The sequence below is a fragment of the Scardinius erythrophthalmus genome (genome assembly GCF_964197995.2).
Source record: "Scardinius erythrophthalmus genome assembly, chromosome: 12".
In the NCBI taxonomy this organism is placed as follows: Eukaryota; Metazoa; Chordata; class Actinopteri; order Cypriniformes; family Leuciscidae; genus Scardinius; species Scardinius erythrophthalmus.
The window spans coordinates 41,175,449-41,189,058 of record NC_138232.1 but is presented as its reverse complement, the minus strand read 5'-3'; the positions used below and the strand labels follow the sequence as shown (position 1 = coordinate 41,189,058).

Below are 13,610 nucleotides of genomic sequence, written 5' to 3'. Positions count from 1 at the left end.
CTCTGTCACTATCATGGCACAGGCATGTAGTGCTGTGGGTCACCTTTGCCTTCGAGGCAGTGCTGACCGGTGATTTCTGTCAGACCTGGCCACCATGGAACGCTGGTCCTTCCCTGGCCAACACTGACAGAATGCGAAACTCGACCACGCCCCCACACAGGGACGCTATGCCTCCCATGTCTGGGCTGGTCGATCCGCCACGCACACTACTGACCTCGCTCTACGGGTGACATCGGTACCTGCATGATCCCTGGGCCAGGTGATGTCCACAAGTGTGGTCCAGGAATGGGAACCCCCCCCCCCCCCCCCAGAAGCAGACTGACACTGACACACTTTTTTTGTGACAGCTTTTAGGTGCTTTTATTGGCAGCACCAGCGCCACCCATTTACATACGCGTCACCACCGCATCAAAAACATGATTGCTTGATGAAAACATGATGAAAAACACCACCTAAACATAGCCTAACTGGTTAGAAAGAAAACACAGAACAAACAGAGTAGGCTAATGCGCATACGTTAACAATGAAATTTTGGGCTAGAAGTGTGTTGGAACGCAAGCATTACTGAACATGTACCGAGTATAATATTACTGAAAATTGATTAGTAATGCCTTACACTACTGCGTTACAGCAAAAAGTAATATGTTACTGTAATGCATTACTTTTGTAACGCGTTACTCCCAACACTGCACAACACTGCTTCTCAGAACCGATGTTTTTACACATGACCAGATGAACCAAGCTCAGCAAGGCCCTGAGCTCACGCCCTGCTCCAGGGAAGTGACCAGCCTCTGTCCGACTTTAGAGCGCTCCGTGGATAGACTGAAGGAGTGCTCCGTGGAGCTCGCTGAACTCCAGACACACACGGCCACGTTTTCTGCGCGTTTATGACCCTGCTCTGCGTAAATGCATTGCCTCTTTTGACGCATTTTGACATAGATTTCATTGAAGGTAAATTAGAGAGTGGCCACACTGAGCTGTGCATAATGCCCACAGACGTGAAGTGAACGAGACAGAGGCTGTCCGGTACTGTCTGAAATGGTTAACTCTGTGGCGATGCATGTGCAAAACAAATTTAACTAATCATAAAGTCAATCAGGATACATACCCCCCCCCCCCAAGAATCCCGCCCCCCTCTCACAATATAGTTCCCACGTCCCTGAACCTCAGCTTTCTACAGGCCGGAGTGCCCTTAGAATGAGTTTCCAGACATGTTGTTGTATTGACAGATGCCTCCACCACGGGCTGGGGCGCCATGTGCAATGGACATGCTGCTACGGGCTCCTGGACAGGACCCCAGCGCCTTTGGCATGTCAGTTGCCTCAAGTTGCTGGCAGTGCGTCTGGCTCTGCACTGCTTTCGTGCATTGCTCAAGAACCAGCACGTACTAGTCCGATCAGAAAATACAGCGACAGTACAATACTTCCGCCGTTTGTCGCAACTCGCCCGCCACCTCCTAATATGGAGTCAGAAGCATCTGAGGTCGCTTCGAGCCATTTACATTCCAGGAGACCTGAACTGTGCAGCCGACAAGCTCTCACGGGTTCATCCTCTCCCTGGAGAATGGAGACTCCATCCCCAGACGCTTCAGCTGATTTGGGATCAGTTCGGGGACGCACAGGTAGACTTGTTTGCCTCCCACGACTCGTCCCATTGGAACCGTTTTATTCCCTGACCGAGGGCACGCTCGGCATGGATGCTCTGGCGCACAGCTGGCCGTGGGGCCTCCACAAGAATGCGTTTCCCCGAGTGAGCCTTCTTGCACAGACCCTTTGCAAGATCAGGGAGGATGATGAGCAGGTCATTTTGGTTGCCCCTTATTGGCATAACCGGACCTGGTTCTCCGAACTAGTACTCCTCGTGACAGCACCTCCCTGGCCAATTCCTCTGAGCAAGGACCTCCTTTCTCAGAGACAGGGCACCCTATGGCACCCTCATCCCGATCTTGGAACCTCCATGTGGGGCTCCTGGACGGGATGAGGCATGTTTGATTACCATACCACCAGCGATGGTGGCTACCATCACTTCCGCTAGAACATCATCCATGAGACATGCTTATGAGTTGAAGTGGAACCTCTTCGTCAACTGGTGTTCTTCCCGTCGTGAAGATCCCACGAAATGCCCGATCAGTGTCGTGCTTTCCTTCCTGCAAGAAGGCTTGGAGTGAAGACTGTCTCCCTCCACCCTGAAAGTGTATGTTGCCGCTATTGCCGCACATCACAATGCAGTTGAAGGTAAGTCTCTGGGAAAGCACGACCTTATCATCAGGTTCCTGAGAGGAGCGAGGAGACTGAATCCTCCTCGCCCTCCTCTCGTTCCCTCTTGGGACCTCTCAGTGGTGCTAACTGCCCTGCAGAGTGCTCCCTTTGAGCCTCTGCAATCAGTGGAGCTTAAGTTCCTGTCAATGAAGACAGCACTCCTGGTTGCATTGGCCTCCATTAAGAGGGTAGGGGACCTGCAGGCATTTTCGGTTGACGAAGCGTGCCTGGAATTCAGGCCGGCCTACTCTCACGTGATCCTGAGACCCCGGCCTGGATACGTGCCCAAGGTTCCCACCACAAGCTTTCGAGACCAGGTGGTGAACCTGCAAGCGCTGCCCTGGGAGGAGGCAGACCCAGCCTTGGCACTGCACTGGGCGACACCTTCGTGAGATTCCACAATCTCTGAGTGGAGCCAGTTTCTTCTCATGTACTCGCTTCAACCAGCCGGTACTTGATTCTGCTCAGGTGTCTTCGCTTGCTCACCATTCCTCTCCACGGACAGGACACATGCGATTATTCTCCTCAAGTGAGCCTCCCCGCAGGCCCTGAGTTCCTCCAGCGCTGTTGACGCCAATGCCAGAGTTATGCCACCGGCAGCTTTTGCGCTTGGCTATATGCCTCCATGTGCATGGCTCCCCCTCTGGGCGACCCCCACATACATTTCCACTGTAAGCCTCTCTGAGCATGTGTCTTTCCCTCGACAAGCCACCTTGCCACCTGCATGTGTCTTTCCCTCGACAAGCCACCTTGCCACCTGCGGCTGGACACCCCAGTTATACTCCATATGCAGCCCCTCCGAGTCATATGTGTATTCTTCAGTCCCCTCCCTTCGGGGCACTGATTGCATATTTCCGCTGAGATATGCTTCCCAGTGTACCTTGGTATTCCTGTGTTAAGTAGGAGTCCTTAGTCCATGCTAGTCTCACGTCAGGGATCTCAGACTTACGCAGGGCACTGGAAGACAGCCGAGGTGGCGTGAATAGACTGGGAACCCAATTCGTCGTCACTGACGTAACTCGTAGTGACCACAAAAGGGAACGTCTCGGTTACGTATGTAACCCTCGTTCCCTGAGTAGGGAACGGAGACGTTACGTCTCCCTGCCACATCTGCTGTGCCGCTGGAACACCGGGGTTCAGTCTCGGCTCCTCAGCGAAGAAACATATCTGCATGTTGCCACCGTACTTCCTTATATACCCACGAGGTGGGGCGGACTTACGCTATGCAAATTCCGCAGACCCATGGCATTTTCTTGCCATTGGCTCGTTTTGAATATTTGAAGGTGAGAGGCTTTCTAAGCGAAACCCCATTCGTCATCACTGACGTAACGTCTTCGTTCCCTACTCAGGGAACAAGGGTTACATATGTAACCGAGACGTTCTGTCTATATAATGGAATGCAACGAGAAGATCTGGGCCTTTTTGTAACTCAAGTTGGCCCATGATGCTAAGAGTAACTCTTACTTAAGAGTAAACTCTTAGTATCATGTATCTTTATGTTGGGTTTGCATCTCCTCTCTTTATTCCAGAGCATTTGATGTTTTGTATCGATTATCTTTGAATTGATTATAAAATTGGCATGATACATTTACCTGACATAATAAATTGTTACATTTGATTATTCTAACTGACTTTGACATTATTTTCATTATAGAGTTAAAAGGAATAGTCAAACATTCGCTCACATTTAATGATGCAGATATCATTATAACCTTTTCATTTATGGAGTCAGATGAAATAACGAGAAAATACATATGAGAAAATGTATTGCATTTAATCAAAAATACTTTGCCACGAGAAAAGACAGTAACACGCTAAGACCTTCGAGTGCGAGTTTACATATATTTTTTATATTTATAAATATAATTTTATTTGTTAACTTTTTTTTATTTAAAGCAACAAAATATGTTTTGGGCTAATAATAATGTTTATTTTCTCACTGTCACCTATGCTTATTAGATGCTTATGCTTATTATGCTTGTGCATGTGTTATGAAGAGTAGGCTAGCTTGGAACTCATCGTGCCTTAAAATTAGTCCATATGAGGTGCATAGACAAAAAATTCCAACGAGAGCCCGCACACTCCACAAAAGACGAAGGACGCCAAAAAGCGAGATAAAATCAAGTGCTTTTACTGAGAAAAAAGGCAAACATTTCAGTCACATGCAACCTTTCTAAATGTCAAACTCGCATGTGACCGAAACGTTTGCCTTTTTATGATAAATTATATGTTAGATGCTTATATTCACCATATTCACAGTGTGGGTGTGTGATCTTGTAACGGTCACCAGCTGGAGTGCCCTTGAGAACCACCAGAGGGCACTCCACACCCGACTATTGTCACTCTCTCACTAACTACATTTCCCATAACTCACTGCCCGGACTCATCATCACTAATTGCATTCACCTGTGTCTCATCATCCAATGTTAGTTTCAGCCTATTTATTCCTTGTTCATTCATTCAATCATTGCGAAGTTTTGTTTAGTGTCACACTGCACCTCTGAGCGTTTTTCCTGATTTTCTTGTTTCTTGGTTTTCAGATTTCTTGCCTGTTCCTTGGATTACTCTCTTGCCTCTGACCCCTGCCTATCTTGTTTTGTTTTTGTTTGTTTGTTTGGACTGCCTACCTGTGTTTTGACCCACTGCCTGTTTATTGGATTACGTGTCTGGATTGCCTCTTAATAAAAGCTGCATTTGGATCTACCTTCGAGTCTCGGAGCAGTTTCGTGACAGATCTCAAACCCTTTCCATGACTGTAGATCACAGTCTCAGGCTTTGTAAATGCAGACCATTCAGTCTTTATAAAATGCAGATTTATTATGCAATTATACAACAATGAAAATATCACAAAAAAATCTATTACACCACATTATTAGTCATCTATGAAATTAAATCACACAAAACCAGTTAAGAACAAAACATTTCACCCCATAATCAAAAGAAAGGTTGCATTTCGTTAAATGCATTCATTTTGCTTAAATTATTCATTTTTTTGTCAAATTTTTATTTAGACTTTTCTAAATGAGCCCCCCCCCCCCCCTCATCTATTTATCATAATGTAATGCAAAAATGATATGTACGGACACCTTGCATGGAGCCATAGTATACACATGCATAAAAGTACACATTTGCTGGCTCTAATCCTACACCAAGTCCATTTATATAAATAGAAAATAAAATTGGTCCTAAAATAGATCCTTGAGGAGCACCTGCCTTTATTATTAGAGGAGTAGAATTTTAATTATTGACACATCCTGTGTTTTCCAGTCAAATAGTTTTATAACCACTTCAGTTCTGTATCACTAAAACCTATACATTTTAGCCTCTGCAAAAGAAGACTATGATCCACAGAATCAAATGCTTTGGATAAATCAATACTAAGTGCAACACATGATTTTATTTTTTAGCATCCATAGGATGAAACAACTCAGCATTTTTTAGATTGTGATCTCACCTTTGTCCCAATAAATGCAGATGTCTGATTACATGCATGTGCATCCACCCGCTGAAACGCTACATTTTGCATTTTGACTTCACTTGAATGTGGTCTGATGTCTCAGGGCAGGGCTGAAGAAAGTCATATATAAAGCTCAATAAACGTAGAACCTGAATCTAACAGCAAACGACAACACCGCAGTATATGATGGACGGTAAGCTTCAATTTTAATTTATTTAATTTGTACCGTTTTACTAGCAAGGCATTTTCTTAATTTTAACATGTGCTCATTTTTCTACAGAGTTGAAGCTTCGAAATGTCCACCTGCAGCAGGTCCAGAACCAGATCCGGCACAAGACTGATGGTCTGAGCTCCAGCACTCTGGTGCTGCGCAGAGGACAGCCCTTCACCATCCTCATCAACTATGATGGACGGCCATTCGATCCACTGAAGGATAAACTGTTCTTCCGGATTGTTCTTGGTATGTTTGTGTGTTTGTGCGAGTGCTAAATAAACGTACAGCCTCACCTCACTCTCTCTGCATTACGATTATCAGTAAATAATCATATTTTCCAAATGCAGTTATTCAAATCGCTTAGAATCAGCGCATTAGGAAAGAAATTTAATTTATTAATTTAATGTATATACATATAAACCTGGATTTTGTGTAGTTAAAACACATTCAGTTATTAGTACAATGTAGTTACCTTATATTACCCTGTACTTTTTACTTTAGATAAGTACACAAAAGTGCACATACTGTAAAATAAAGTGCAACCAAAGTATTTTGAGTTTAGATCAGATTGTCGTATGGGTTCTACACACGTATACACTATTGCTTAACAGATCAGAGCTTATAGTAAATCAGTCTTGAAAGGTTACTGATAAAAACTAATCCCTTTATGGAGAACACGAGTAGTATTTGACTTCCAGAGCCCTATATTTGTGTTTAATTCTGAACCCCACTGTGTTCACCGCAGGGCCGCTGTCTGTGGAGGTGCCGGTCTCTGTGTCTGGACAACCTTCTCCGTCTCAATGGAGTGCCATTCTGGAGGGGAGCGTACCAGGCCGTACACAGACCGTATCACTGTCCAGTCCTGCATCTTCCTCAGTAGGAGTCTATACACTCCACCTGAGAGTCGAGACCCGCGGGAGCATTAAATCCCATGTGCTCGGAGAGTTCACGCTCCTCTGCAACCCCTGGTGCCAAGGTGAGCAGGAGAAGAACTGTAAATGAACAATAGTATGTACCTGTATGAGTTTCTGTGTTCTGTTAAACACAAAAGAAGATATTTTGCTGAACAGTTGCTGGTCCCAATTGACTTAGAATTATTATTATTTTTTGTCATACTATGGAGGTCAATGGGGTCCAGCAACTGTTTGGTTACTAACATTCTTCAAAATGTCTTAAAGCCTAGATATGTATCTCCTCAACAACACACATCATTTGAGAAATCATTCATGTTTGTAGGACTCGGCATAATCTTACGCTAAGGTTTACATTGGAATTATTGTATATTTGAATATAAATTAATATAAATTGAATATTAACTTAACCGTGAGCCTTGGTCAAAGTTAATATACACTGTTAGCTGTTATTACATGGTGAAAATAGTTAATTAATGTTTATAACTTATGCTAACTCTTATGTATTTATTTGATAAATATATGGTAAAAACAGTTAAATATTATTACAATCTAGAATAGCTGTTTTTTATATGAATATATTGTAAAATGTAATTTATTCCTGTGATCAAAGCTAAATTTGCAGCACCATTACTCCTGTCTTCAGTGTCACATGATCCTTCAGAAATCATCAGAAATATGATGATTATCTGCTCAAGAAACATTTCTGATTATTATCAGTGTTGAAAACAGTTGAGCTGCTTCAGATTTTTGTGGAAACTTGCATTTTCAGAATTCTTTGATGAATAGAAAGACAGCATTTAATGAAATGAAACAGCATTTATTTGAAATAGAATTTTTTTGCAACATTATTAATGTTTAATATCACTTCTGATCAATTTAATGTGTCCTCGTTGAATAAAAGTATTCATTTATTTAAAAAAAATTAATCTGGCCCCAAACTTTTGAACGGTATAGTGTAATAATATGTTGAATAGTGATGTCTTTCATTTTATAGAACTTCACCTTCATACGTACAAAACCCTTAGCTGGGGTAAAATCACTGTAATGCACGGCTTATTGCTTTCATTTATTATCATTATACCAAGCTCACTTTCTTCTGTTATTCTGCAGCTGATTCCGTGTTCCTGCAGTCGGAGGATCTGAGGAATGAATACATCAGGAATGACATCGGCCTGCTGTTTAAAGGCAGCCCGAGTAACGTCGACTCCAGACCCTGGTCTTTCGATCAGGTGAGACGTTTGACTGTTGACTGATGGCACAACACTGAAAAAATGCTTCTCATTAAAGGTGCATTGTGTAATATTTAGGAGGATCTGTTGACAGAAATGCAATATCATATACATAACTATGTTTTCTGTAGGCGCGTTTCCATTAAAGATTCGTGCAAAACTTTTGCGATTTTTTAGATTTTTTCTAAATATCGATAAAAAAAATATTGCGAAATGACGCCGTTTCCATTAACCGATGTTATGTGATTAAAACGTATTTTTTTCCTTTCGCGATGAGTCATTCCAAAAAATCATGGCAAAGGACGTTGGTAAGTTTATATATATCACAGCCACGTACCACACTAGACATTATTATTATTATTAATGGAAGGAGGAAGGTGTGTTATCCAAGCATTAATGGCAAGGAAAGACCCTTATACTGTGAGCGGCACATATGAGGTGTTTCTGGGTTTTTCTCACTTAGATCTGCTTCGAGGTCTTGATTGTGGCATTTCTTTGAGGTTTAGAATCCAGTATTCCTGTAATTCTTTTGTCTTTTATGAATTCAATAAAGAGCTCTGTCTCCTATTCTGTCTAAACACACCGCGCCTTCTAGGTCAGGTGACCTGTAAATGAGCAAAAACTGTTTCCATTGCAGTTTTGCGAAATATTCCTTTTTCGAATTGCCTGAAAAGCCACCTCATGCGAGCGTAAAAACTTTTTTGCGATAAATGGGAGTTTTTGCAAATTGACGTGTTTCCATTGGCCGTATTTTTAATTCGCAATTTCAATTTGCGCAATTTGAAGGGTAATGGAAACGTGGCTAGTGGTGTATAAAACCCTTACTTAAAGGGGTACTTAGCTTTGTATCAGTAGAAACCCGGTAGTATTTTCGAATGACCGTGCTTCCCTCCCTCGTGTCCCCCTGAGACGAGAGAATTCTGTATTGTTAGATTACAATAATATACATGTAATCGTCATTGGAGGCTTTTTTGTCCTGAGGCGAGAGACTACAGCCAGTAGGAGGAGCTAGTTCCACGTTTTCAACCCGCCCATAGGGGGATCTCACGATAAAACGGCATCTTTTCAGTTTCGGGTCAGCTAGTAGCCCAGTTGTATCATTTCTTCCGATATGCCCTCTGTAACCGGTAGGCGTGGCTTGGTAAATGGTAAATGGACTGCATTTATATAGCGCTTTCACAGACCTATGGCCACCAAAGCGCTGTACATATAGCCTCACATTCACCCATTCACTCACTCATTCATACACCAACGGCGGTGTCAGCCATGCAAGGCGCCATCCAGCTCGTCGGGAGCAGCTGGGGTTAGGTGTCTTGCTCATGGACACCTCGACACTTGGTCAGGTGGAACCCGGGATTGAACCACCAACCTTTCGGTTTGTAGACAACCTACATGAACCACTGTTTTGTCACTATGTTGTTCTTCGTGCAAAGAAGCTTGCTAAAGTCAGCGAATAAAACACTGAAACAATGATGAACAAGTAACAATAATATTCACAGTAACATATCTGTCATTTTACTGAATAATTAAGTAAACCTAATTTCTTAATTTATCTTTGTAAAGAAACCTCATTGCTTAACTGCTACTATCTGCTGTCTCAGACATAGACAGTAAAAGAAATGGACACAGCGACCCCATTGGATTCAACGGAGACAAAGTGAAGCCAATTAGAAACTCTTACTTCCTGGGGTCGAGCGTACTGCGCAAACTCAAACTGAGCTTGACTACGTAGATGTGACGTGAGCAACCCGTCTGTCTTCTAGTAGCTGTGCCAAGAGAAATCTGAATCATTCCCTTCCGAAACTTGCAGAGACGGAGAGTGTGAGGAGGAGCTGTTCATGAGCTAGGAGCAGGAGAAACTTTTAGTAGGTGTTCTGATTAATTACTTTGTCATTTTGCCTCCAAGTCCTCCCGATTGCCCGCGAGCTTCTCCTCCTGTCCATACGGTAATCTCTCTACTGTGCGACAGAGAGTCGCGTGGCTATGACGCAATCATTAGCCTATTTTTACAAAAACTGCTTCTACAGGGCTGTAACATAAGCTACAAGGTAATGGAGCCTTTTATACATTTTCGTGTTTCTTTAGAAATAAATAATGGACAAATGGAGTCTTTAAACGCCTCAGATGTAAAGCTATTCGCTGTCAAAGTGACGCCAAAATGAATGGGAGTCAATGGGATGCTAACAGCAGGTGGGGGTCCGCTAGCCAATGGCGGCGCCCGGGGGTACCTTCAAAATAATAGAAATCCATGCCCCCCTGGTCTCAGACGACGACACATTTTCCTGTCGGCCACCGTAACTTCTGTTGGTTGCTATTCGTAACCTTACCACTAGATGCCGCTAAAGATTACACAGTGCACCTTTAACACCTGACACACGTGTATTTTCAGTATGAAAAAGGAATACTGGACATCTGTATGAAGTTGCTACAGTTGAGTCCTCAATCTCAAGCGGACGCGAGGAAAGATCTTCTGAACCGCAACAATCCGGTGTACATCGGGCGTGTGATCTCAGCTATGGTGAGGAGGATCTCCTCTTATTCTCTGCTCTCCACTCACTCTCTCCATGTGCTCAAGTAGTCTTTCTGTCGTTCTCATCAGGTGATCTGTCAGGATGATAAAGGGGTGTTAATGGGGAACTGGTCAGGTAAGTACAGCGATGGTGTAAACCCCTCCACGTGGTCCGGCAGCGCAGATATTCTCTGGAAGTGGTCAGAAACACAATTCAGCCCTGTGAGATACGGACAGTGCTGGGTGTTCGCTGCTGTCATGTGTACAGGTGCGACCAGTATGAGTTCTTACACTACCGTTAGAACGTTTGGGGTCAGATTATTTAAAAAAAAAAAAAAAAAAAAAAAATATTTTTATGTAGCAAGGATGCATTCAATTAATTAAAAGTGGCAGTAAATACATTTATAATGTTACAAAGTATTTTTGTTTCAAATAAATAGTTCTTTTGAACTAAATGCATCAGTTTCCACAAAAATCTGAAGCAACACAACTGTTTTCAACATTGATAATAATCAGAAATGTTTCTTGAGCAGCAAATCATCATATTATAATGATTTCTGAAGGGTTATGTTACACTGAAGACTGGAGAAATAATGCTGAAAATTCAGCTTTGATCACAGGAATAAATTACATTTTAACCTATATTCACATAGAACAGGTATTTTAAATTGCTATATTATATCACTGTTTTTACTGTATTTTTATAATGCAGCCTTTATGAACATTAGAGGCTTCTTTTAAAAACATTAAAAAATCTTACCGACCCCAAACTTTCGAATTTAAATTTGCCCAAAAATCTTGCAAACCGGTATGCTGCAATTTTCTGTGAAACACAAAAGGAGATGTTAGGAAGAAAGTTCAAGCTGCTCTTTTTCATACAGTGAAAATGGACGGTGGTTTATACAGCCAAGCACCAAAAGAGCCAATGGTTTTGTGTTTCTCAGATTGTGTTGAGTAAAATAATCTGTGTTTGGGGTGTGTAATTGTTATGTTTTTGGGTGAAGTATTCCTTTAATGGGTCACTGGTAATTGAATTAGTGCTGTTGATGATCGATAAATGCATTTGTTTGTGTCACAGTAATGAGAGCCCTCGGCATTCCAACTCGAGTGGTCACCAACTTTAACTCCGCTCACGACACAAACGCGAACATGGTGATTGAGGAATTTTACTCGGAGAAGGGGGAAAAGCTGTCTATCGGTCGGGATAGCATCTGGTGAGTTACGCCTTGAAAGCTAAAAAGTCTTCTTATTATAGTTATGTTGCTAAAACATTCGCTACTTTTCAAAAGTCTGGGGTCGGAAATATTTAAAATGTTTTTGAAAGAAGTCTCTTCTGCTCACCGAAGCACCAATGCTGCATTTATCTGATCAAAAATACAGTAAAAACAGTGAAATATTATTACAATTTAAAATATCGGTTTTCTTTTTGATTATGTTTTTAAATGTAATTTATTCCTTTGATCAAAGCTGAATTTTCAGCATCATTACTCCAGTCTTCAGTGTCACATGATCCTTCAGAAATCATTCTAATATAATGATTTGCTGCTTCATATTTTTGTGAAAACCGTGATCAATTTTTTAGCAGGATTTTTTGATGAATAGAAAGTTCAAAAGAAAAGCATTTATTTGGAATAGAAATCTTTTGTAACATTATAAATGTCTTTACTGTCACTTTTGATCAATTTAATGCATTCTTGCTGAATAAAAGTATTAATTTCTTCCCCTCAAAAAAACTAAACTTTCTGACCCTAAACTTTTGAAATGTACTTAGTTTTATGTGTGAAGTCTTTTATTGTGTTTCTTTAGGCTCTGCTCCTTATTAAGATGCAGTACCTTTACAAATAAACCTGAATTGAATGCGGTTGAAATGAATTGTTTAGTGTTTTTAATCTGACAAAATGTGAGTTAAAAGTGTTTGGACTTTTTCAGGAACTTCCATGTGTGGGTGGAGAGTTGGATGAAGAGGCCTGATCTGGATGGAGATTATGACGGCTGGCAGGTTCTTGACCCCACGCCGCAAGAGACAAGCGCCGGTCAGTCAATGCTAATGCATATAGAAAACTCAAATGCTATTTATCCCTGCATGTGAATAAGACCAATCGCTTCAAAGCATGCTGTTATTCCAGCAGGGATATGATGCTGTTGATGCTAAAACATAAACTGAATCTGTCACAGGAACGTACCGCTGTGGTCCTGCTGCTGTGAAAGCCGTTCATGAGCAGAAGGTGAGCGCGCCATACGATGTGCCGTTCGTTTACGCAGAAGTCAATGCAGATGTGCGTAGAATAATCATCAGAGATGGGAAGATATTATCAACCAGCGTAGACAAAGACACAGTCGGAACCCTGATCTGCACCAAACGTCCCGGTCCAGCCATGCTCATGCAGGACATCACGTCAGAATACAAAACTGAGATGGGTAAGAGGAACACTGAGAAAGAATAAGAAAAAAACTTACTGTTCACTAGATTTTTATATATATATTGTTTTTGTTTGTCTGACGGCCGGTTGAGGGCGAGAAGAGTGATTGCTTCACTGGTACAGGCTGCACCATCCCTGTCAGTGTTGCAGCGATCATTCCCCTGGGTGCTCCGGCACTGGTGAGAGGTTTCTCTCTTCCTGAAAGAGCAACACGGGTGCGTTTGCGTCCTTTTCAAGATGTCGGCCCAGGGTGCCGTGTGGGATGGGTGATCGGAGATTAGTGATGGAGTTTCCGCCCGGTAACCATTCCCTGTGGGCTCCTAACTCCTCTTTCACACCGATACCGGTGGAGCCCCCTGTTGAGAGAACTGGTCCCTCTATAATAAACCGACCAGATGTCTCACTTGCGGCTCCCCCAGAGGACAGGATGCCGATCGCAGCATTGGAGGGTGAGCTGGTCTTTGGAGAGGATGACTTGGCTGCGTTATCCCCTTCGGGGAGTGTAACGTTGCCTGAGCCCGATCCTCAGTTGTCAGCTATGCTGAAACGGGCCGCCGAGGCTGTCGGGCTCGAGTGGAACCCTCCACCGTGTCCCACTCAGTCTCGATT

The 13,610-nt window shown here is 42.7% G+C and overlaps 1 protein-coding gene across 1 annotated transcript; it reads left to right on the top strand.

The window, feature by feature from the left end:
* Positions 1–5,901: 5,901 nt before the first annotated feature.
* LOC308699094 (protein-glutamine gamma-glutamyltransferase 2-like) lies at positions 5,902–13,025 on the top strand (the record flags this gene model as incomplete). The annotated part of the gene is made up of 9 exons (XM_081379682.1): positions 5,902–5,908; positions 5,996–6,175; positions 6,675–6,905; positions 7,954–8,072; positions 10,462–10,590; positions 10,672–10,849; positions 11,660–11,795; positions 12,511–12,614; positions 12,757–13,025. 9 exons carry the CDS (start codon positions 5,902–5,904, stop codon positions 13,023–13,025), a joined length of 1,353 nt encoding a protein of 450 aa, XP_081235808.1.
* Positions 13,026–13,610: the final 585 nt, after the last annotated feature.